The sequence below is a fragment of the Euphorbia lathyris genome, chromosome 4, assembly GCF_963576675.1.
Source record: "Euphorbia lathyris chromosome 4, ddEupLath1.1, whole genome shotgun sequence".
Classification (NCBI taxonomy): Eukaryota; Viridiplantae; Streptophyta; class Magnoliopsida; order Malpighiales; family Euphorbiaceae; genus Euphorbia; species Euphorbia lathyris.
In genome coordinates, this window is record NC_088913.1 from 39,180,808 (window position 1) to 39,207,665 (window position 26,858).

The 26,858-nt window shown below is 36.6% G+C and overlaps 1 protein-coding gene across 1 annotated transcript; it reads right to left on the reverse strand.

Annotated features, from left to right (window-relative positions):
• Positions 1 to 15,724: 15,724 nt before the first annotated feature.
• LOC136225984 (serine hydroxymethyltransferase 6-like) lies at positions 15,725 to 24,615 on the reverse strand. The gene is made up of 4 exons (XM_066014226.1): positions 23,354 to 24,615; positions 17,615 to 18,020; positions 16,839 to 16,940; positions 15,725 to 16,758 (listed from the first exon to the last, which is right to left on the reverse strand). The coding sequence occupies exons 1-4, from the start codon at positions 24,392 to 24,394 to the stop codon at positions 16,544 to 16,546; spliced, it is 1,764 nt and encodes a 587-aa protein (XP_065870298.1). The 5' UTR covers positions 24,395 to 24,615; the 3' UTR covers positions 15,725 to 16,543.
• Between the last annotated feature and the right edge of the window lie 2,243 nt (positions 24,616 to 26,858).

Here is a 26,858-nt window from a genome sequence, read left to right on the forward strand (position 1 = left end):
ATTTGAACCTTCTCAGTTCTATCTGTTGCCCATTGTATTTTTTAGTTCTCAATTTGGTCTTTGACAGCTTTTATATATGTTGCCTTTGTAATGTTTCATTCACCTCCTTTTGTATCTGTTTCAATCACTTCTTTTTATATTTGTTGCCCATGTAATGTTTCATTCACTTCCCTTTATATCTATTTCATTCACTTGAATATGTATGTTGCAACATGTGAGTTATATTGGTTGATGCGTGTTAGGAAAATGGTTGCCTATATAAGAAATTGTTAGATGTCTTGTTTACCTTACTTTTTCTGTTCTTCTATTAAGTAAAAACAAATGAATAGGTAGGAATTGATTAAGCTTGTTTGTTTGTTTGTTTGTTTGTAAGGTAGCATGTTATGACTTGAATAGGTATGAACTATTTAACATGCTCTGATTTGACTTGCATTAGATGTCTACTTCAAATCATGAAGTACATACATTTGTATTTCAGAATAATTAAGTTGTGCATTACAAAAAAATCTACAAAAACTTATATCCATATGTTAGACAAAAAAAAGTTAGGCAGCACACACTTAAAAACTATGGGGAACTTAATCTTCGAGTTGTGGAGCTGCTTAGTGCTCTCATTCTTGCACATCATGCCCTTATTGCATGCTCTTCCATCCATCTCCGGGTAGTTGCATCATATTCTGCCCTGTTGTTGTTGTTGTTGTTGTATTGCTCAACAACTTATTCCTGCCCTAGAAATGGACCCTCAATTTAGGGGCTCTATCATCATGGCATATATATGCCACAACAGCTAACAAATGCATAGATAAATTAGACGAAAACATAGAATATAAATGTAGCAAAGAAATAGATAAGAACTAGTGGAAAATTTAATAGTGGCAGTGGGATAGGCAGGACGTTAAACAGGTTGAGGAAGAGAGATCATCCTCAAGGGACTAACATTGGGATGATAAATCCTAGTCCTGAAGCGAAACTGAGAATAGGAATATGTTAATCAGTGTATATGCATGGTATTATATGTAATATTACTATCTTAATGAGCTTTGTGTCATTACAATTGGAGGACTTGATGGGAACTAGAGAGGGTAGTGGATGTGGATTTTGAATACACCTTCTTCATAGGAGGTGTATTGGGGGCCTTTTATCCTTAATGCCCATCTTAAGAGGTCTCCATCCAGAGGACCTATACAAGCATCAAACATGAATAAGAAGAAATACGGGAAGAAGAAGACTACATAAGTAGGTAAATAGAGATACCTTCAAAGCTGATAAGCCACCTTAGTGACTCCTAAGCGAGTTGGCACAAGTCCAACCAAATGCGTCTCTAGACATGTTCAAGTGAAGACATCAAAGTATTCTTTTTTCTGAAATTTTCTAAAATTAGGGCAAAACACAAAGTAAAAACAACGTTCTATTTATAATGGTTTGAGGGTGGAAAAGTGAAAGGTCATGTTGAAGATGAAACAGTGGAGTGTACTACCGTGTCAGGTTTAATTGCTTTGGAATTATGGATTATTTGGTCTAAGTAATGATTGCTTTTTGCTATGCAGATAACAAGATATGTGGGGATTTATTTTTTGGGGAATGAAGATTAACCTTATGTAATTCACATTGATTATGTTGCTTTTATTTGTTTTTTACTAGTTTCAGAAATTGAATTAAACTCGTGCATACAGATTATGAGCAATAGTTTCTGTAATTGATTTCAAATCTTTGATATATAAAAATCAAAATGGCTCATAGTAAACACAATTACAAGCATACCGCTCAAGGAAACTCATTTAATGAGATCATTTAATGAGACTAAACCTCTTCACTTCCTGCTTTTTCGAAACTATAGCACACTTCACGACACGTAACTATTCAGAGGAAAAGCCATCAATTTTGAAAAGACACTTACAATCATTTACATGCCCTGATAGTTAAAACATGCATTTCCATGCTTCCTCTTCTCCTCAACTATCCAAGTAAAGAAATTGGGAATCACGCATTGGAGGGTCTGTTCACTTTTAGAGAAAAATATCAATTGTCCATATGCTCGTTTATCAACCCTATTATGGTCTCCGCCAAACCTCAAGGCTTTGAACAAATGACTTTGGTTCTCCGAGCCATAAAAGGTAGCACCTTTGGATCGAAGACCTAAAGAACTTCGACTGGCCGAAGGGGAAAAACAATTGAACAAGCGAGTAAAAAGTGGGGCATATGGATCAATGAGCACACGAAGATTAGAACATAATTGCCATTAACATGTGGGCCAATAGGATGGAGCTCTGAAATAGCAAGTTGATAATCCCTATAATTATGGGATGACAGTTTGCATGCCAAATTTCATTAGGATCGCCAGATGATATTCTCTACTTTCAGCCCTACACGTGTCCCAATAAGTGGGAGTACTGAAACTACAAGTTGTCAATCCCTATATGCTCTAGTGTTAGCTCTACACGTGTCCAAGTCACCATTAAGAGTATTTCTAGTGGTGGTGAGTAGGGACTTGTTTGTAATTACAAACAAATAAAAATCAATCATCAACCACTAGAGGCCTCATCAAGGCAGCCGCCAGAATAGGCGACTCACTGGGATTTTTTGTTCCAAATTAAAACATCATGTGGTGATGGAGGCTTGAGAATAACGCGCCAAATATGAAGGAACAATGATGTAATTGTTTCTTGCACACGCAAGTGACGCGCGTCTATTTGAAGATTTATGTTTATGAATCAGTTTTATAGGGGCCTACCAGGCATAATAATATTTTTCTTGGCAATTAAGTATTTCTAACTTATTTGGCCAATGCGAGAGAAATTACCAAAGCGTTCTGTATAGAACAAAGGTACTGTGATCGGCCTATTAGAGAGGTGTTGGTTAGGTGGGTTCCCTGGATGCATGATGGGTTAAATTTAATAGTGATGGTGCAAACAAGGGGAACCTGTGGGTCGCTTCAGCTAGAGGAATCCTACGTGATGAGCATGGTCAGTGGTTAGGAGGTGTGGCGGTGAATCTTAGTTTTTGCACTGCAGTGCTAGTAGAACTATGAGGTTTGTATTTTGGCCTCAAGTACGCATGAGCTAGGAATTACCGCAAGGTAGTAATCGGAACGGACTCTTTGGTAGTAATTCAGCTTGTTAGTCATGAGGTGGTTCAACAACATCGTTTTTATTGGCTTATTATAGCGTGTCGTTATCTATATGACAGAGATTTGGAGGTGCTGCTCGTTCATATCCTATGAAAATGTAACAGGGCAGCTGATTGGATGGCAAACTACGCATGGAGTTTGAGTTTAGGTATACACGAGTGTGATGCGCCTTTTGCAAGCATCCATGACATTCTTTTTTCTGATTTTTTGTGGTTCTAGGCTTCCCAGAATGACTCATCGTTAAGGGTCGATCTGTTTTTGGTGTTTCCTCGGGGTTAGCTCCTCCATTGTAATACAAAAAAAACTATTTCTAACTTAATTATATTATTATACAAAAAAAAATTCATTGATTAAAAACAATTATATAATATGTGGATCCCATTAAATAGTGTTGATAGTGACTAACCGCTAGAGAGAATTTTTTATAAGGGTGTTTTTAAAAGAGATAATTGTTAGAAAGGATGATGTGGAATGGTTGGAGGATGTGTAACCCTCCAAATATTAGATATGCTTTAAGAGGCACAGATGGACAAGTTATCGAAATTACTCCCCACATCCTATAAATAGAAAACGCAATTGTGCATTAAAAAATATCTCATGAAAAAACCGTAAAATGCAAATTAAAACCTTGGGGGCGTTTGGTTCGGGGTCTTTAGGAATGAGAATGGGAATGAGAATGAGAGAGTTTCATTCCCTTTGTTCTTGTTTATTTAAAAAAAAAAACTCATTCCCTTTATCCATTTTATATTATGGGTTTACCCCACTTTAGGTTAAGCCTATTAGCCCAGCCCTGTAGGTAATTGGATTCTTTTTACCTCATTTCATTTCCTAAACATATCCAAACACATAGAAGAATTAATGCTTATTGCTTTCATTTCCTTTAGTTTCCCTTTCTTGATTCATTTTCTCTTACCCCTTGTGAACCAAACGCCCCTTATATTGTACAAAATGAAAGTATTAAACATTATTAAGGTTTTAAATCAGAAGAAAGACATATTTCAAAAGTTAAGAGTAAAAAGAGAATGATTAAAGCAGAAAAAGAGTATTCTGCTACCTGCGTACGAGGCAGACAGATTTCACAAATTTCTTTCTATTTTACTTTCTTTATTACCCTAATCATTTCTCATTTTCACCTTGTCAAATTTTCAATTACGGATTTGCCCCTCTTCTCTAAGCTTTTTATAAAAGTGTTTTCACTTTATTAAATTAAACCTTTTTTATTTGTAAATTATAAAAACTGACCCAATTGATAGACACATTTACATATTTATACTCGTTACATTACTTCTTAACCAATTATTTCATCTCACTTCTCATCCTTTGCAATCCAACTTCAATCCAAGATTCATAAATTCATTTATATAGGTTAGCTTTTGGTATTTTAAATTAGTTTTTACTTTTATCGAATGATATTTAGAGATTTTATCCAACTCAATTATTGGTTTGTAGTTTACGATTTTGTTTCACAATAGAAACAAATGCTAAGCAATTGTTTTCACATTTACTTCCACGGTGAAGGGATTGCATGGACTGCTAAGGCAATTGCTTAGTAGTTACTTGCACAACTAACTAAAAAAACTGCTAAGATAATTACTTAGTAGTTACTTCAATTCTTTTGCTAGTAAAACGCTCTATATTTATTCATCAGCAATACAATAACTAACATAATCTATTAAGAAAATTTTTTACTTCAATTAAATCAAAAGATGAAAGATAATTGCTTAATAATAGTTGTTTGAAATAGAACCAGTACCATTGCTACATCAATTTTAAAGGAATTAGGGTCTCCACATTACATAGAATATAATCGTGTTATTGATCTTCCATTCGATATATATGATAAGGGTTAAAGTGAAAAATTGTCGTATTTAAAATTCGAATTTCAAATTATAATAAATTGGTGATCCAATCACCAAAGTTACTACAAATATTAGATGTGTCATGAGTCATCTCAAATCTGTACCTCACATTTATATTTATTAAATCGTTGTATTGTTTGCATTTTAAATTAGTGTTTTTTTTGTTTGTCTAATTTCTCGGTTCGAATCTGGTCAGACATTTTTTAGGAGGATCATCTCTTGATTAAAGCTTTCTGCATATGTTATGATTCGAACTCAAGATATAGTTTAAGCAACTGATCATTTATTTTTTATTTAGTTCATTAAGTTTGGTCTTTTATTTGGATACATAAACCCCTTATCATTTATTTTTTGTCACATTAAGTCTTTGTATACTAAATTAGTAAGTTCTGAACATTTAATTCTATTAAAAAGACGTTATTAATTTCATCTGTATTTGAAATTATAAAAAAATTGTTATAGTCACATTATGAAAAAGTACAAATTTTGAATGCATCTGAAATGAATAACACTTTGTTAATCGAATTTTAGATTCGAAATTGATTTTTTTAATCACCAACAGCTTAATGTGACCAAAAATAAAAGATCAAGAATTTAATATATCTAAATAATAGATCAAATATTTAATTTTTTTTTTTGGTAGAAAAGGAAATGAAAGCAAAGCAAAACAAGCAACTACACCGGGATTAGCCTAGGAAAACTAACCACAATCCTATCCTCTAAAAGAAGAGGAGAAAGAGCGATAGGGGGAACGGTAAAGGTAGAAACACCTAACACCCCCTCATGGCCTACCGCCGCCAAGTGATCTGCAACACGGTTCTGCTCCCGGAAAATGTGGCTGAACTCAAGGATATCAAATGAGGGGCTAAGCCTCTTAAAAGCTTTAACAAGGTTGCGGCTATGAAGATCCATGGCATGACTACCCAAAATCATATTGATGGCCTCCAAGTTATCTGACTCCACAGAAAGCCTCTTAACACCCAGCCTAATCGCCAGCTGGATTCCAGAGAGAATGCCCCAGAGCTCCGCAGAGAAGGAAGAACCCAAACCCAAATTCTGGATAAACCCAGAAAGCCAAACGCCTCCCGCAACCCTAAGAACACCTCCGGCAGCAATCTTACCATTACTGAGGCAGGAACCATCAGTATTCAGCTTCAATCTTATCAAATATTTAATCTAGTAATGGTTCTGCCTTGATAAAATTATCATTAAATCCATAGTCATAATATTTAAAATTAACTGTATTAAATAATGAAAAAATAATAATAAATAAATAAATAAATGAAGACAAACCTTAAAGAATAAGTTAAAATTAATTTGACAAAAAATACATATTTTCCGAGTATTATAAAGTTTCGTATATTATAGTAAATTCTTGTCATCGCCTATTGTAGTTTACATAAAACCCGGTTTAGAATCACTTGTTGAGCCAAACAATAGCATTAGTAGTTTAGTTTCAAATCGTAATTTGTTTTATAAATTTGTATGATGTTAAGTAACAACGAAGTAAAGGATAATTAACTACTAATTAAGCTTTATATAACAGGAAAATAGGGCTAATTGCTTAGCTTTACTTCTACTTGCTTAAGTTAAATATCCAATTTGATTTTAATATACGCTCTCGATAAAGGCTAAGGAGGACGGTGAAAATCTCAGAAAACCAGTTTGGCTTTATGCCGGGAAGATCAACTATGGAAGTCATCCATCTAATGAGACAATTAATGGAGCACTATCGAAATAAGAAGAAAGACTTGCATATGGTTTTCATTGACTTGGAGAAAGCATATGATAAGGTACCAAGGGAAGTACTTTGGTGGGCCTTGATAAGGAAAGGCATTTCGCGGAAATATATTGACATCATAAAGGACATGTATGAGGGAGCATGCGTGAGTGTACGTACTAGTGTTGGGAAGACTGAAGAGTTTCCTATTAAGATTGGAGTGCATCAAGGTTCCGCACTAAGCCCATTTCTTTTTGCCATCGTTATGGATGAACTAATAAGTTCACTTCAAGATGGTATACCATGGTGCATGCTGTTTGCAGATGATATTGTGTTGGTTGATGAGACGAAAGAATGAGTGGAGAGGAAGTTGGAACTATGGAGACAAACTCTAGAATCTAGAGGCTTTAAGTTGAGCCGAAGTAAGACGGAATATTTAGAGTGTAAGTTTAGCGGCCATAGGAGTAGGGAGGCAGGGACAATCACCCTAAATGGGAGAGTTGTTCAGGCCTCGGATTGCTTCCGGTATTTAGGATCTATTATCTAAACGGATGGAGAAGTAGATGGAGATGTTGCTCATAGGATTAAAGCTGGTTGGTCGAAGTGGAAGAGTGCTACGGGTTTCCTTTGTGACCCCGGCATGCCTAATAGATTGAAGGGGAAATTCTACCGGACGGCAATTAGACCAGCATTGTTATATGGTACGGAGTGTTGGGCAGTGAAACACTGCCACATCCATAAGATGTCGGTGGCGAAGATGCGTATGTTGAGATGGATGTGTGGTCATACGAGAAAGGATCGAGTGAGTAATGAAATAATTAGGACAAAAGTAGGGGGTCACATCTATTGAGAATAAAATGAGAGAAAACCGACTAAGGTGGTTTGGCCATGTGAGACGTAGAGCGCTTGATACGCCGGTTAGGAGAACCGAAGAGTGGCAAAGGGATGTAGTGGTGAGGGGTAGGGGAAGACCTAAGCAAACTTGGAGGAGGGTGATCGAGAGTGATATGAGTTAATTGGGAATTGAGGAAAATATGGTAGTGGATAGGACGGAGTGGAGGGAGCGAATTTGTGTCGCTGACACGACTTGATTTCACGGTTTTATATGATGGTTCATGTTAGCCGATCCCGAATCATTTCGGGACTAAGGCTTTGTTGTTGTTGTATACGCTCTCGACAAACACTCAGACTTCTAACCCCAATCTTTTTTTTTTAACAATGGAAGGGCTAGGTCCCAACCAAAAAACAAAGAAAAATTAATAACAGACTCGATGAATCGAGCTAGCTTCACTCATATCTGCATGAAGAAGATCAAGGAGGTCTGCAAGCGGCTCACCACATATGTGATGTCCCAAGGAGAAAGTTTCTACGAAATTTGTCATCCGGTCAACTACTCTATTACCTTCTCGAAAGGTATGAGTCACCCTGACGATCCAATTCTGCTTCAAAAGATTACAACCCTCAATCAACTAGAAATATCGGTGCACTGTCAGACATGGATCCGAGATTAACCTCACCACGACCAAAGAGTCCACCCTTATGATAACACATCTAAAGCTTTCTTTCCACGCCATATCAACCTGAAATAGAGTCCTCATAACTCGGCCAGTGCTGCTGAGCAGATACATCTAAGCGTCTTCTTTGTCCCGAGCTAATCCACATATTGACGTTGGACCTGGGTTTCCTTTGCTCGCGCCATCACAATTAACTTTTATCCAATCCTCTTCAGGCGGGTGCCACGCAGTTGTTACATTCTGATATTGGCACGGTGTGATAGTCCTGGGGAGAGATGTGCTCTGGCCATAGTCATGAACCTAGTTATAGATAAACTCAATCTTGTCGTTCACACCAAGGGATGAAGGATTGAAGACTTTGTCGTTACGCCATCGATAGATCCACCATAGCACCGTCGTGAACACAGCAGGCCACTCCATCGACCTCCATTTCCGATTACTGGCTAAATTGCAGCGCAACCAGATTCCAGGCTCCAACCCGAAGAACACATGTTCTTATTCCACTAGGACCACGGCTTCCCAGAATAGTCGCACTGCCATGCAATCCCAAAAAAGATGAACCACAGTGTTTGTTTCTGAAGATGACGGACGAACATTTGAATCGAAAATGTGTTTGTTATTTCCTATTCGCATTGCACAAAATCGTGTTATGGCACACCGTCCATATAAAATACCTGATTGTTTCTGTTACAAGAAGCTAACAGCCGATCGTCTAATCTCTAATGCCCAGAATACTACCACCAGCCGAACCCGAATCGCAGCACATGGAATATGCAAAAGTGATAGAGAAATGGTGGTGACCATCTTAAAGGTCATTCAACCTATGACATAGGTAGTTCATAGCAAGACATCCCTCTAATAGAAAATGGGTAAGTTCGCTTCATCCATCATTGACCAACCCATATATCAATAAGAGTTATATTCCTCCTTTCGAAAATGTCATTTTATTGCGAAGTGTACATAATGGTCAATTGATGTTCAATTCATTTTTCATCACTTAAACCTTTGAACTCATCTAAAAGATATTCCCGACCATTGTCATTTCTCAAAACTTTAATCTTTATATATAATTCATTCTTAACAAGGTTCATAAAGTTTCTAAAATCGCTCAAAGCTTCATAGTTATAAGACATCAAATTGACATGACCATATTTGGTATAGTTATCTATGAAAGTGGTGAAATAGGTTGCTCTATGCTTAGCCCCTATGTTCATTAGACCACATATGTCTGAATGAATTAATTGCAATAGTTATTCAGCTCTAGTTCCTTTTCTAAACAATATATTATGCATTTTTTTCTTAAGACATGACTTACAATGAGGAAATTCAACCTTACTTAAACTACCTAGTAAACCTTACTTGGCTAACCGACTCCTTCGATCTTTCCTAATGTGGTTTAACCTAGCCTGTCATAATTTAACATCTTTATCAATCATTGAAGAAGAAGAAGTACAATGGGAAAAAGAATTGTTATTGTATTTGCTTAATTCAACATCCAAAACAGTTAGACCATTCAAAATAAAACCAAAACCAAATAAATATATTTCGAACACAAATTCAAATTTTTCTTATAGAAATACAAATTCAAACTCAAGTTCAATCAAGCGATTATAAAAATAAGATTCTTTCGAATCTCTAGGGCAAACAACACATTATATTGGAGGATAGTCTATATGTCTAGTAGAGTTAAACTACAAGTATTGATTCCTCACACTTCAACCCTTGAATTTTTTTCCTATATAGATCCACTTTGTTCCAGCTAGGGTTCGTGCAAAATTGAAGAAAACATCTATATCTTTTGTCACGTGTTCTATTGCACTTGAATCAACAACCCACATAGGATTGATTTATTAGAAGAACAACACTAGATACATTTATTTCACATACACATGAGTTAGCTAGTTGTACTTTATGGATAGTGCAGTCTTCTGTATAATTCCCTTTCTATAGGCAAATGAAACACTTCACACGTGATAGGTTCACATTCTTCCTGTTGTTGTGCCTTTTGTTCCTTTTTTGGCTTTTTTGGTTCTTTATACTTCTCTTTGCCTTTTTTCTATTGAAACGCTTACATTTCTTATTTTAAAAGTTAGAATTATATCCTATTGAGCGTGAACCAACATAGTTTTCCTCAACACTGATCTTGACCGATTCAAGATAGTCCTCCTCAAGTTCCACGTGGTGAAAAATAAACATCGAATTTCATAACCCTTTCAAAGTATGTTAGGTGCATCTTTATATGATCCCAATTGTTCGGTAGAGAGTGGATAATAACTTGAACCTTTTTCTCTTCTGTCAGTTGATGGCCTACATTACTGAGCTTTGGCACGTCTCTCTTAGATTCTGCTTCATAGTATGTTCATGTTGTTTCGTGTAAGTTTCAAACTTGATCGTCAAAGAACAAAGCCTAGTCCGAGACAATCCTTTGAACTTGTCCTTTAAAGCAGTCCATAGATCCTTTGTGTACTCAACTTTACAAAAATTTCTTAATGAGGTCATCATCTCTATCACCCTAAGTAGGATGATGCAGGTACTAGGATCCTTTTTCTTCCACATCACATAACCTTCTTTGTCCCTCCTATATTGTGTAGTGGTTTCATCTTCGAGTTCAGCCGTAGTCGTTTTTAAACTTTCGAGTGCCTCTTGCTCCTCCAGCATATAATTGACCTTAACATTCCAGACATCGTAGTTATAATCGTTCAATTTTAGGTCTTTTCTTACTTCAGCTACGATAAATTTTCTAGCTGAAGCCAGTATCGATGTCTAGTCTACAATGGAATTTTAATTGCACGTCTTAGTAAGAAGTTAGGTTCACTGTACAACAGTACTCTATGCAACCTGTATCTAACTAACAAAAACTTACACTCAATTTCAATTTGGAAAAGAGACCTTAGTTAGCTCTAATTACCATTTATCTTCTAATGTTTAGCTCTACTAATTAGATATTATGCATAGAGAAATGAGTTATGGGATATAACTCATCTCGTAACAGATTACAAGAGCTTTATAAAAAAAATCAGCTGACTCTGGATCTATTATTCGATTTAAATTAATTTCATTCATAAATAACCTTGAAAAAAAGAAGAGATCAGAGAGATATGAAGGTGTATTTGATTTTTATTTTTAATTGTGGGGTTTGTTTGTGATAATTAGATAATAAGGGGATTAATTTATAAAATAATTAAATATAAACACTAAATTAACTTTTTTTCCCTTTGACTTTTGACTTTTTTTAACACCGTTAGTCAATTTGGACCGTGTTTGCTAACAGAATCAACCTCAATGTACCTGTTTGCCAACTTTTAAACCACATAGTTTATGTTTGAAAATGATCTAAACCACATGGTTTATTTTTGTACTTTTTCCTTAAAAATAATTATATAATTTTTAAATCATTTTAAAAATATTCAAACAAAGAAAATTAAATATGTTTTTACCCAAAAATTAAACACGATACATTCAAAAATCAGAAACATTGCAAATTAGGGGTATGGTAGAAAACGACAACTGAGAGTCACCTAAAAGACGTCGCATGCACCACCCACGCATTAGTTGCGTACAACATACGTGCAACATGTGTCGCGTTGGCTTTCCAATCAGCACGTGTTACGTGGCACAATGTGTTAGACTGCAGGTTTGGTGCGTCTAGCGTAAGGGCTACGCACCGCCTTCTTGAGTCTGAATCGCCTTGAAATTTTGTCTGGACTAGGATTTTTAGGGTTTTTGATCTCATTGGTATAGTCGGTTTTTCTATAAGCGAACAAAGACAGAGGTTTGCACATCAGAGACCCTCTGGTGGGAGTGGTACATACTCAAAAAGGGTACTAAAATAGATAAATTAGAAAATACAATGTCTAAACAAAATTCCAGCGTCGCTATACACTAATATTAGAACCAAAACAGTCTTAAAAAGTTATTTTGATGCACAGAAAAAATAAAAAATAATTTTATAATCAATATCATGCATCCAAAAATCGTTTTACGCATTCAAACGAATAAAAAGGAAGAAGACAGACATACAATCTTAAGTCTTTGATACCAATTTAAGAAGTATAACATAAATAATCTGAATAAATAAACAGGTTTTACCTCTTGAAGCGTGGAACCCATGTATGTTGATTATAGCCGAAGAACAAATCAAGATTGCGTATCACCGATAACGAATCAACTATAACGAGACACATCAGAATGAGAGATGATGATCCACGAACTAAGAACGAAAGAATAGGACGGAGAGGAAATGGAGCAATAGGGAGATAGAGTTTTATAATTCAAAGAGATTAGATTTAGCTTGTTATGATAAATTAGATTAAGGTTTTCTTAAATATGCTTATATATTTAAATATATGAGTTAACTTAATCTTAATTCGGTTTGTCTCCGTTATAGACAAATTATTCCGCTCATGCCAAATTTCCTATACAAACATTGTAGCAAATGGACAAAAAAAAATGTGCACATATATATAGTTATTTTGTTTTTTTACCATTGGATGATGAGATGGAAAATTAATCTAATGTTGGGAAAAAAAACTAAGACATCATCTAATGGTGGAAAAAACAAAGTAACCATAGTGTCTCCAATGACGTGGTTGATAGATACTTGAAGAGTAGAAAAATGGTGGGCATAGAATCATGGAATGTCCCCTACATTTCTTTTGCATTTCCATAGAGATTCTCTAAAGAGTTGTGATAGTGAATAAATAATGATTCCTTTTGTGGAACAATAATAAGAGATGAAAGAAAGTAGGACAATAAGAGACTCATATTTCTCTATCTATATCTGAGAAAGAGTTAGACACCTTTTTCTTTTTCTTTTTCTTTATTATTATTATTCTTCTCTTCCATTTCTAAATTCAAAGCTCTTCTTTATGATCATGAAACTCTGTCTCAATCTCTTTCCTATCATTTCTTTTTCTTTTTTTCATCATTTCACTTCCATTTTTCACCCACTCATTTATTTTATATGATAATTTTATTATCATCAAAAGAATGTAAATTAGAAAATAATATAAGTACGAGAAATAAAACACAAACATAAATTGATAAGCTTGATCTAAGTTTGAAAATATCCCTACTCACTTGTTATTAATTTAACCTTACATTAGTAAGTTGACAATATTATTTAATGACTATCAAAACTTAAATTAACACTTTTGTTAACATTTCCCTTTAATTTGATGGTTGGATTTCTATTAGATATGTTACAGTTCTAACTATTCACATTAGTTGATATTTCACTAATTTTAACAAGTTAGAACCAAATTTTACCAAATAATATCTAGAGAGCAAAGACCAAATTTTGTATGGGGGTAAATATTACCAAATAAAAATAAAGACCAATATTTTGGACCTGTCAAAGGGCCAATAGTGTTTTATTTCTAATGGAGTTTGATCTTAATTTCTTCTTTTGCAAATTATCTTTTATTTCTACTTAATGTGAATTTTTTTTGAAATCAGGAGTTTGGAGATAGAATTCTAGAATTATGGAAGAAATATGATGTTCATTTGCTTATTAAGTACTTATATTGTAGTGTTTTCGTACTTTAAGAAGTCCTAGAAACAATATTTTAGGAATATAATTTTTTGTTTTTCCTCGTATTTTGCAAATAATCCGCTGTAATATTTTAAAAAATAAAATGTCATTTACTGACACGTTTAGGTAAATTTCCCTTAAAAGTAAGCCTTACTTTATGTGTTTTCACCATTAGATTAGTTTTACACCCCATCATCCAATGGTGAAAAACACAAAGTAAGGGTTACTTTATAAAAAACAAAGTAACCATAGAAGACACCCTAATACAATAGTTTTTGTTTTTAATGCATATCCAATCCCTACCTCCAACTTGCTCAAATGCCTAATGATCCACAAACTGTTAAAATGATCTTTTCGCATCTCATTGACTTTTCTACCACATCAACTTCCTTAAAATGACACTTCCATCACCTTAATTTTCTTAAAATGACTTTTTTCGTCACTTCAATTGGCTTAAACTGCTATTGGCATGTAAAATATAAGCTACCGACACATGAAAATAAGGGACTAGTTATGGAGTTGAAGGCTTTAAGCCAATTGAAGGGAGAAAAAAAAGTCGTTTTGAGAGTTTATGAAGACATTAGGTGTTTAGATATAAATTGGAGGAAATGGATATGTATTAAGCTTTTTACTTTTCAAATGTACAAACCTGAATCTTAACCATTAAAATTTAAGTCAATTTAGAATTTACAACCCTTGGGTGGGTTTTGTGCGAGTGAGAAGTCCTAATTTAGAGCCATTCATAGTGCAGTGCAGTGCAGTGCACACATCTTTTCTTTCTCCACCTAGCAACCAAATATATTTCATTGAAAAAATAAGATGGGTATGAAGATGAAGATGAAGATTCAGTAGAATATGTTGAACAAACAATCTGATTTGAAATATAATGATATGGTGGTGCAGAAATTGCATAGTGTGTTGATGTCAAATACAATTAGTGGACAGTAATAGTACAGCATAGCATTCAGTCCTTTGCCTATTGCCATGTCTTATCAACTTATACAGTTGATCATATAATGGATCACTTACAAACAAAATTGACCTCAGTTTTCACATATATGATATGAGCACAAGACATTATTCAGTTGATTTTCATTTCTGGTTGGCATTTATGAGCACAACATGCTACCTCGTACTACATGCTCTGTTTATGCACATTTACTTTCATATCACAAAAATTCAAGCCAATCATTGTCTCTCACCAAAATTCTGCATTCCTAATTGCTTAAATTCCCTCATTTTCATGACCGTGCTAAGTGCCAACTCATTCCTGGGGCCGTCAAAGTATTCTTCTTGATGAATTTGAGTTCAAACAAGTCACTTGAATGATTTGAACAAGATCGGCCAAACGGAAAAAAAAAAATTCCGAATAGAAGGAAAATGGAATTCATACTAACTTTTTACTTATTATACTAGTCAGTCCTCTTATTAGCAAAAGTACATTTAAATTTTGTTCTCATCAACAGTTTAGTCCCTTTCATTAAAAACCATCCAATAATCTGTTAGTCAAACGTATAAGAACAAAATGTTAGTCATAGCTTTGACTAACAGATTTATGGATGGTTTTTAATGGGACTAAACTGTTGAACGGAAACTCCGGGATTTTCTAATGTATTTTACTAATACAAGGACGGACTCTATTGTAATAGGTACAAACTAATAAACTATTACCTTTTAAACAAACCACTTTATGAAACTTTTTATCTTCAAAAAGACAAACTAACAATATGCAAACGAGGTGATTAAAAATATGAACAACTAACATAGAAGAAATGGCTGGAATATGTGCTAATGAAGGCATTTGGAGTTGGAATTTAACATACCAGTATCAATAGTTCAATACTGACCTCCAATCCATCACCCAATGCCACCAAACCAGTTGTTGCTGAGCCATGATTATGTTTTTCAATTAAAAAAAAGGAGAAAAAACACAGAAGCAGAGTCAATTTATTAAATAAAGTAAGATAGAAATCAAGCAAACATAAGGACAAATATATTAGCTACAGAAACAGCTATCAGGTCAAAAAATTAGCTTTCCAGAATACTTGCTTCATTACAATAATAGAAGTTGAAATTTCCTCTTTCTACAATATACAAATCAATCCTTGTATTGTATGAATAGCGGAAGTCATATTGAACATTTCCAATGCAATTCTGCATTTACAATTGAATATGATCAAGGAACTCAATCAAAATAGAGAAGAGGGAAGGACAAGGCTACTTAATTCAACAGATTATGCGATACATATAACTTTAACTTCGCACCCCACCTAAAATGATATGGCTTTAGTTCCGATTCTATATATCTGTACGCTCTTTCAAAACCAGTAATGCTGTACTGAATTCAATCAACCAATATAATTTCACTAACCCAAGGCACCTTTCTTCTATAGAGGGTTGTCCAAGTGTTTTACCTAAACACTCTCCTCTAAGAGAATATCCTGTTCTCAAATTGTCCCCTATTTATAGCCGCAAAAGGAGGGGGGGAATAAAAGACCAAAGAAATAACTTATCTATCATAATTCATAAAGTTGCCATCACCATATTTGGTCAAAAACTCAAAAAGCCTTGCGACTGATTGACCAACAAAAAAAGGAAGAAGGTTCACTACCATATAGATCCGACTAATCAACCATTAACTGGCAAGAGTATCCCTGTGTCATTAGCAAATGATCAGCAACTCAAAGATTAGCTTTAAACTGCTCTTTAGAGGCCAACCTATCAGTCTCATGAAGTGCAGAAGGGTCAGGGATGCAGAAAGGAATGTGCAAAGTGCAATTCAAAAACCGTTCACAAGTCAAAACCTGGCATTGCAAACTGGGTCGCAAAAGTTTCGACTTGGTTACGGAGCTCTAAAATGTCCCTACTGCTTTCCAGACCCTGAAGGAAAGCCTTTCCACGTTCACGTTGCCCCATACTCGCAATATGTGCAGCTCTTAGAAGAAAGTCTGCCATTGTTTCAAAATCAGATTCCAGGCAACCTCTTGATGTCATAGCAGGAGTACCTGAAATTATTAACATGTAGAGTAATTAAAGACGTGTACATCTTAGGGGTAGAAAATATTCAACAAGAATCCTCACTTACCTATCCTTACTCCTCCAGGAGTAATAGTACCGTTGTCACCAAAAATAGCTATTTTATTTACACTGATGTGGCACATCTCACATACCTTCTCATAAGTTTTCCCTGAAAATAATAATAATAATAAAGCGACATAAAGAGAAGAAAGATGAGGGAAACCCACCTCTATACGAGAATGTTAAGCAGTGGTGAACGCATGTGAATGTATAAAGAATAAAGAATGGGAGAGCATAAGAACTAGAGTCTCTTGTCAATATAAACCGGAGGTCGTAGAGAGAAGCATAGAATATGATGACCAATTTCCCAACCAAAGTAATGCACACATGATTGAACAAAATATAAGTGTTTTAAAGAGAGTAATCGGGCATCATTAGGTAGGATAAAAACAGAGCCACCTAAAGTCTGTCACTAAATGCTGGCCAGAAAGTATATAACAAGTGAATGTAGCTAAAACAAGCATGTAGAGATGATAAGTGATAGCACATGCAAATATCGATAACAAAAACCTTAATGGCTTTCAACAGTCTGTATACAGCCTGAGATGGAAATAAAAGAGCACACTAGAGAACAAAGACTTAAAGTCACAAGGAAGGTCAAACTAGCTAATATCAATAATTCAGCAAGGAAGATATTCGAATTTCCGGTACCAAAATGACTAAATTCTGGGTCATACACTATTGACAAATATAACATATGAATAAACAAATTCATCATGTCTGGTTTCTAATTCACAAAAAGAACACTGGTTATAATCTCATCAACGCAGTAGACAACAATACCTGTCAACCCCAGAGGTCTCAGATCCCAGAGTAGCAAGTGATTGTCTGTACCTCCAGTTACAAGTCGGCACTTTCTTCTCAACAATGCAAATGCTAGAGCATGTGCATTTTTCTTAACCTGTTGCATGTACGATTTGTACTCAGGAGTAGCAGCCTGTTTGAAGGCGATGGCAAGAGCAGCAATATGATTATCATGCGGTCCACCTTGCAATGATGGAAAGACAGCGAAGTTTATCTTTTCCTCAAAGTCATACCGATCAATATCGTCTCCTTGATCCATAAGCATTCCCCTTTTCCTTGGCTTTACACCCTTCCTATAAAAAATTATACCTCCTCTTGGACCTCGAAGACTTTTATGAGTTGTAGAGGTAATGATGTCGCAATAGTCAAAGGGGTTTACACATTCCTGTATAAACAAAAACAAGAAATGTTAATCTACTACACTTTTTAATCTTTTATATTAACAGGTACCTCAACTGTATGTTCTTGAAACATCAAAAATTCAAAATCAAACAAGCTTGTTAATTCACCACAAATGACATCTTCAAGTTTCCCAAGGGTGAAAATCTTGAAACAAGATAAATCAATATGTGATTTCATGTCAAATTCCATCCTATTATGCAGTGCCAAGTCAGATCCAGGAACTCCATAACAAAGATGCGACATGCAAACTGTAACCAATATCTTCAGCCCTTCATCTTTGGAGTTTGGACTACCACAAAACAGATGTTTCTTTAACAAGCAATAGACAGACTTAAGAAATAATCAGACATATGAGGTTTCTTTGCTACTGCAAGGGAATACAAACATAGAAACCACTAATCGATAATATATCGCTCTAATCAAGAGCAGAGTTCTGCTCTATCTACATAGAGCAATAATAGAACAGCAAAGTAAGAACACAGCAATGGAACAGTTATGGCACACAACATGAAGAGAACTATGAGCTTTATTGAAGATGGGATGATTATCTTATCAAAGACAGAGAATACACCCCAGTCCCCTCAGAAACGATACATTCCCTCTCCACCCACCAAACAGCAGAGCCTCTTGTCCCCAAGACTTAATTGGGGAAATTCGCTGCGGATAGTTAACTAATCTTATCAAGAGCCTTCAGCAGCTTCGAACTCATTTATACAGCCACTGAACAATAGAATCTCCACGCTTCTGGATCACCACGCGAGTAGCTAGGATACTTTCAGGAATAACCTGATCTGCAAATCAATCTCACATGGGAGCTCCTTTGGATCCACATGATTGCCAACAGCCTTCTTTAGGAGTGATACATGGAAGACTGAGTGGGTCTTGGATGAAGTGCTCAACTGGAGACGATAAACAACAGTAACACCCTTTGCCAGGATCTAATATGGACCATAGAAACGAGCTGACAAGTTTGGACAAATCCTACGAACAACTGACTGTTGTCAATGGGGTTGAAGCTTAAGAAACACTCAATTCACATACCTCAAAGTGCACCTGTCTAAGTTTCTTATCAGCTTGGAGTTTCATTTGCTATCGTGATCACCACAGATGTTCTTTCAACTGTCTAAGAGTCTAATCTCGATCCAGTAGCTCCCTTTGCACAGCCTCAACTTGGATTTCTCCAGGAATAAATTGTGAGACATTTGGGGAGCTTGCAATCATAAACTACCTCGAAAAAGGTTGTTCCCGTGGAGACATGGAATGTGAAGTCATACTAGAATTTTGCCGAAGCTATCCAATCAGCCTGCAATTTTGGGTGATCAGCTGCGAAGAACCGAAGATGGGATTCAAGGTAGCAGTTGATGACTTCGGTCTGTGCAGTTTAAGTATGATAACATAACTAAGTTGAAGTCGAGTTCCTTGTGACTTGAACAACTCCGGCCAAACTTGCTAACAGATATTGGAACCCCGTCACTGATGATAGACTTAGGAAAGCCATGTAAATGAATTACCATATTTACTCAGCCTGTCCACCACTACCATAATTGCTTCGAATCCCTAAGATTCGGATCAACAAGTGATAAAGTCCATTGGTAGTTCTTTCCAAATCACTTATGGTGTCTTGAGAAGTAGTAGCAGACCTCTAAGAGCTGAAGTGGGTGACTTATAGAGTTGACAAATATTGCATTGTTGGACATAACGTTGTATCTGCTTGACCATTCCAGGCTAGTAGAAGCCAGAAGCTTCTCCATGATAAGTTTTATAGTACCTTGAATGTCCTCTCACTGGTGTGTCATGAAATTCGGCAATGATTGTAGAGATCCATTTGGAATTTGCTGAAATCACTAACCTGACCTTATAATACAAAACTCAATGTTTCAGCTTTGTAGGCCTCATCCACTAGTTGAGTTCCTTTCAGCCACCATGGGACAGAAACTAAGGCAAAGTAGTCAACAGTTCCATGTTGTCTTCACAGAGCATCTGCTACCTTGTTGGTCTGCTCCGACTTGTATTGAATCTCAAACTGATATTCAATGAGTTTCACTAGCCAATTCTGCTGATCGACCATGGTAGCCTGCTGCTGAAGGATACGTCGGAATCTCTTTTAATATGTTAGAACAATGAATTTTCAGCCAAGTTGGGGTGCAATGTTGAATTTCCATGGCTAATGCCATCAATTCCTTTTCGCGTGCAGACTTCTGATAACCCCTTGTTGAAGTAGGCTATCACTCTCCCATTACTTACATCAACATTGCACGCAAACATCTCCCGGAAGCATCGCACTCTATAAGAAACAGCTGAGAAAAACCTAGATTCGTAATGCCAAAACTGATGTCAAGCTAAGCTTTTCCTTCAAATCCTCAAAGGCAGATTCGGCCTGAGTAACCCACTGCAAATTTTTCTCTATTTTTCTTTTTTGTCAATTCAGTGAGGGGTCTTTCTATCTTTCTATATACTCCTGGATGAACTTTACATAATATCCCGTGAGTCCAAGAAACCCCCCAACACCTTTGATAAATTTTGGTATCAGCCAATTTTGCACCACAGCCAATTTTGGAGGGTTCCACTACTACTCTCTGTTCAAAATTATAGGCCCAAATATTCAATCCTATCCTAACCAAATAAACATTTCTTTCGGTTGACCCTAAGCTGTTGGGATGTCAGACCTTGTAAAACAAGAGTCAAATGTTGCAAATGAAGCTTGGGGTAGCACTGCAAACCAGGATGTCATAAAAAATACGAATACAAATTTTCAGCAACCAAGGGCGGAATATTTCATTCATGATGCTCTGGTAAAAAGAGGAAGCGTTTGTTAATCCAAATGACATTAAGACGAATTCGTAATGGCCATCATGGGTGCGTAAGGCAGTCTTCTCTTCATCCCCTTCCCTCGTTCAAATCTAATTAAACTCAGATTTGAGATCAATCAACTTAGAACCATTCAACTCGTCAAGTAATTCTTCAACCACCAAAATACGATACATGTCTGGAATGGTTACTTAGTTCGCCACCCTGTATCAACACACAATCTCTAGAAAATATCTTTCTTTCTCACTAGCAATATTGGACTTGAATAAGCACTCTGGACGGGGCGAACAATTCTCATCGATGACAACATTTCTGATACTTGCTTCTCTCTCTCTTCGTTATGAACATGAGGATAGCAATAGAGACACGCATTGACCAGAACTAGTCCTAGAAATAGATTGAGGTGTGGTCACAATTTATCCTTAGCGGTAACCCCTCTGGTTCCTTGAACACATCTTTGAACTGCTTAAGTAATTCAAACAGGGACCCTTTTGGTGCTCTAGACTAGGCTGCTTTGCTAGTCCATCATCACTTTCATATTTCTTCCCTCTAATCAGAGCCACAATGATTCCTCCATGGCTGCATTCCTCTTGTTTAAGATGCCATGTAACTCTGCTATGCTCTTGATAATCCGACCTCATTCTTTGTGCCCGCCAATCATGTACTAACTCCCCCAATGTACTCAGCCAAGCTATTCCCAAAATCATATCCAGGTTACCCAAATCAAAATCTAAGCGTCAATTTCACATCCCATACCTTGCCAACTGTGGAGGAAGTTCAGTGCAAGGATGACTTTCATCAACTATGCTTTAGCTATTGGCAGTCCCAGCTTCTTGACTAGTTTCCAAGAGAGAAAGTTATTTGAGGCTCGTGAATCTATCATCAACACAATTGGGATTCCTTGGAGTTTGCCCCCCAGCTTCACCGTCTTCACATTTTCAACTTGTTTTTCAACCAAACCTCTCATCTCTAATGACAGCATGTGAAGTCCACGCGAAGCTCTGTTGGCTACTGAATTTGAGGGACATACCAGTTTTAAGGTGGACTTTCTCCTAGGAGGAGTGGTGGTATCAGGAAGCAGGAAAGATATCGTCTTGTCTCAGAGAAAATATGTTCTTAATTTGTTGTCAGAAAGAGGTAACTCAGGTGCTAAGCCATGCAATGCGTTTATAACTCCGAATTTTCATCTCACACCAGAAAGAGAGTTATTTGAAGATCCTGGAAGATATAAGTGGTTAGTTGGAAAACTAAACTATCTTACCGTGACTGGGCCTAATATAACCTATTTTGTCAGTGTTGTTAGCCAGTTTATGTCTTCTCCCACCATTGGTCACGGGTTGCGCTTGAACAGATCCTAAGTTACTTAAAAGGAACTCCTGGACGAGGATCGCTATACATAAATCATGATAATCCCTAGATTGAATGTTTCTCCCATGCAAATTGAGCAGGATCCTAGGATGATAATAGATCTACTACCGGTTATTGTGTTTTTGTTGGAGGAAATTTAGTTTCTCGGAAGAGCAAGACGCAACACGTTGTATCTCACTCTAGTGCAGAATCAGAGTATCGAGCTATGTCCCAATGGATTTGTGAAATATGTGGATTTGTAACTTGAAAAAGGCTGCCAGAATTTTCCAGCAAGCTTCATTCAGCCTCCATACAATTTTCATAAGACAAGCCCAATCATCATATCACTACTACATGTGCATATGCGCACCTATTTTCTGAATCAATGACATAAAAGTGAGTTCATTCTTTGACTAAGGGTTTTGATATTATTTTTAAAAATATATATGTATTCCGACAATCATACAGGATACAGGATTCAGTTTACTATGCACTAAATGGCTACAAGGTCTTCCATAACAAAGGACCCTTATATTTTCAAGGCCATTAACTTTTTGAGAATTACCCATTACTGTAAATATATTTTTAAGACAACACAAATTGTAAACTTGATGATTTAGAAATCTATTGAATTTGACAATTAACCTTAATGAGCATTCAGCCTGTTCAAAGTTAGAATGTATAAGAATTCACCAAGTTCTTACTCTGTCTGGATGTTAGAAGGATATGAAGTAAAAACTAGAAAGTAGAAAATACTGTCAAAACAGAGAAGAACCATATTATCCCCCTGTTATTCGCCAAATCACTAAATCAGTCCTAGAACTTTTGCTAGTAACAGCACAGAACAGTAATTCAAACAGGATTTCATCCTCTAAGTTAAGCAATAAAAACACGATTTTTGGCATCAACAAGAAGTAAACAGATAATTAACTTGAATTTTCTTGTTGGCTTTATACTAATGGACTATGACCACATTGCAATTCAAAATACACCAATTGGCACACAAACATAAAACTAAATGAGGCATTTCAAATTGGATACAAGTCCTAATGAAGTCAAAGCAGGACACATAAAGAAAATGCAACAAAAAATGGAAATCAAGGAAACAAAATTGTCATGATAGAAAACAACAAATAAGGAATGAAGTATCAATATAAGCACCTTGGCAGCAACAAGACCACTAATCTGAGCCATATCACACATAAGAACAGCACCACACTTATCCGCTATCTGCCTAAACCTAGCATAATCCCACTCCCTCGGATATGAGCTCCCGCCACAAATAAGTATTTTAGGCCTGTAATCGAGCGCCCTCTCCTCCAGCTTATCAAAATCAACATATCCAGTTTGCGGATTCACCTTATACGACAAAGTCTCAAAGAAAATAGACGCACCTGATACTTTCCTCCCACTAGGCAAATAACAACCATGGCTGGTATTACCTCCAGAAGGATTATCCAACCCCATAATCCTATCGCCAGGCAACAATAAACCAGTATAAACAGAAAAATTTGCAGAAGTACAGGAATACGGCTGCACATTAACTCCCCAATTTTCTGCATCCAAGCCAAAGGCATCTAATGCTCGCTTCCAACACAACGTTTCTATTTCATCAATGTACTGATTACCACCGAAGTATCGCGATCCAGGCATCCCTTCAGAGTATTTGTTCGTTAGATGACTTCCTAAAGCCTCCATTACTGCTCGACAAACAAAATTCTCAGACGCTATCAGTTCAATACCCTTATACTGCCTATCTTTCTCTTTCTCCATTATCTCATATATCTCAGGGTCCTCTCTACAAATAGCTTGGTTCCCCCATGATTTCACCAAATTTCTCCGCTCTTCAAGGTCTAATTCAACAGGTGTTGCCGCTCTCTTCGAGGGGTTCGATGAAGGTGTATTATCTCTACGCCGCTTCAAGCACATAGAGTAACCTAAAATTCGAAATTCTTTATCATCTTCCTCGTCCTGGTTAGCATTCCCGTTTTGCCTATCTAAGCTTCCGTTCGCTTGACGTCGATGATCATGAGTCTCCGGGAATGGCTCTAGTAATTGGAGGGGAACATGTGTGACAGGTTGGGTGGTGGAGTCATGGAGGCTGGAATCAAGCTGGAGGGAGATGGAATCATCAGAGATTTTAGGACGGATGGTGGGAGGCGTCGTGCTTGTTACAAAGCCAAGGGATAGGTCGGAGTCCATTAAATAGTCGGTGAGAACTGAGGTGTTTATTAGGGCTTAAGGTTGGGAGAAAGAGAAGAAACAGCGACGGGAAGACTTGAAGATCTTGCAATAGCAAAGGGACATGGAGGATGAAGACGATGAAACAAGAGGTTGCATCAAAATGTCGAACACCCAACCCAACCCAGCTCTACAAAATTTAGAACGGAGGGGCAGTAGGATTTGTATACTGTTATGGTAATTCTTTTTGGCAATTATTTGATCACGACACTGCAATTTTCACATATAATATTGTTCTTTTTTTTTTAAAAAAACCAAGTATATTATTAAACTAGAATTAGTTCGTTACAAAGAATTGGTGTCAAATAATCGAAATTGCTAAAGAAATTAGTATTGGAATGGGCATGCCTCGCCATAACGTGAGCAGCCCAGAAAAATTTGGATGTCTAAACAGAAATTGACGAATATCGTCAATAACACCTCATACCTCCAATCGATCTATAGCAGCTACAAACACTCTATCCACAATAATATTTGCATCAGTCTCCACAATAACATTCTGAAAATTTAATGCTTCGCACCACTCCATAGCCTTTTTAACTGTTAATGCTTCAGCGAGGAGAACATAAATAACTCTCAGACCCACGCTACTGAAACAAGCCAAGAAAATCTCCAAAATGGTTCCTAATCACCGCCCCCACTCCATATTGATCAGTATCAGCAAACAGAGATGCATCAGTGTTACATTTCAACCTCCCCTCAGGCGGCCTCTCCCATTTCACGACCACACCTTCCCGCACCACCGCTGATGACCGCCCAACAACCCGACACCCCTCTTGCCATTCCATAATCACTCTTTCAGCCCTCCGAACAACAGCACTCGCTTCCTCGCCATTATTCCCCCAAATAATTTGATTCTAGTTATACCATATAGCCCACAGTATAGCAGTAACTTTTTCTGCTATATTAGCAGAAACCGTAACCAACATATTAAGTGCCCATTCCTCCACCCAATCCCAATCGCTACCCGGACAATCCAAGTCTGCCAGCCCCCAACATGAAGCCGCAAAATCGCATCCCGCAAAGAGATGCCAACCATGCTCAACATCACCATTACACACCCTACAAACAATCGGAACGGGAATCCTCCTTTGGGCAAGTCGATTCCTCAACTGTAATAACTTTGAACAGAAACGCCATAGAAACGACTGAAGCTTCGGAGGGATGTCTAAGCGCCAAATCTTCCTCCATCCCCCGTGATGTACCGTAATTCATATAAAAAAAATCTCTTCTTTCAACATTATATACTCGTAGAGTAATACTCTCAACCAATCAATTCACGATACATATATATATCTGAGAGTACTTTAAATTTCTCATGGATTATATAATATTTGTTTGCATCAAAAATAAAGTTTTTTTAATATATACTAACTCCATAAAGTGAATTTCACACGAAACCTACTTTCTAAAGTGAACATAAGGAAAGTGAACCTTAGGAGGAACATACTTTCCTAGAGTGAACCATAAAGGAGACTTATTTTTCTAGAGTGAACCTCATGGACCTACTTCCTAAAGTGAACCTCGTGTGAAACTTATTTTCTTAGAATGAACCTGATAGAGGTCAAAAACTCAAATCTTTAGCTGCAGTTTTAAGGTTGGTTTAATTAGTTTTTGACAAATAAGCGAGTATTTCTCGCACTTTTATTCATTTGTATCTGTTGTTTAATTTTCGCACTTGTTTTATTACTTTTTGTAGTTATTAGACATTTCTAAGTGTTTCTAGGAAAAATATCGCCAAAATGGCACACAATTGAACTTCACCTTATTTATTTCTGCTAATTGATCCACCAAAAGGAGTTTTTACTCAACTCTAAAGACCAGTGGGTCAATTTATATCTGGACTAATGGTTTTTAGAGTTTGATGTGTGTGTGCATGTTGAACAAGGACAAATACGACAGAAATTCGCGTCTTAGGACCCCCGGGAGTCGTTTGGCGAGCTGGGCAAACCAGCCCGCCGAGCTGGCCTGTGGGATGGCTCCACGACACCTCCTTTGGCTCCCGGACTTCCTACTTGCATTAGACAACACTTCGAATTAGGTTTTAGGTCGAATGTATCTATAAATAAGACCTTATCTTTTGCTTGTATAAAATAACCTACCCCTACCTTGAGAATCCTACCTTCTTCCTCCGTCTGCCATTGAAGAACTCCTCCGAGCTCCAAAGATACGTCAAGGTTGTTCATCCTTCAGTCCTAGGAAGACAACTGCTTGGTAGACAGGTTCCTGAAAGGGATTTTATTCACTTTTATTTCCTGATTGCTTTTGATCTTTCCTATGAATCCTAAGTTGATTGTAAACTTATGACAACAATTCTCTTTCCATCTTTAATATAATTTTCAGTATTAATTTCTCTATTGGTTGTTATCTTCCTTCTGTTTATGCTTTACCTAATTGGTTTAAATCATTCCATAATCCAAATAAT

Bases quoted from the DNA above. Each gene is read 5' to 3' on its own strand.
- LOC136225984 (XM_066014226.1), bottom strand. From the start codon at position 24,394: ATGGACTCCGACCTATCCCTTGGCTTTGTAACAAGCACGACGCCTCCC. The intron at 18,021-23,353 runs GTGCTTATATTG...TTGTTTATACAG, and splicing joins GTGGTCTTGTTGCTGCCAAG to GAATGTGTAAACCCCTTTGA. The intron at 16,759-16,838 runs GTAAGTGAGGAT...TAATAATTTCAG, and splicing joins TCCTGGAGGAGTAAGGATAG to GTACTCCTGCTATGACATCA.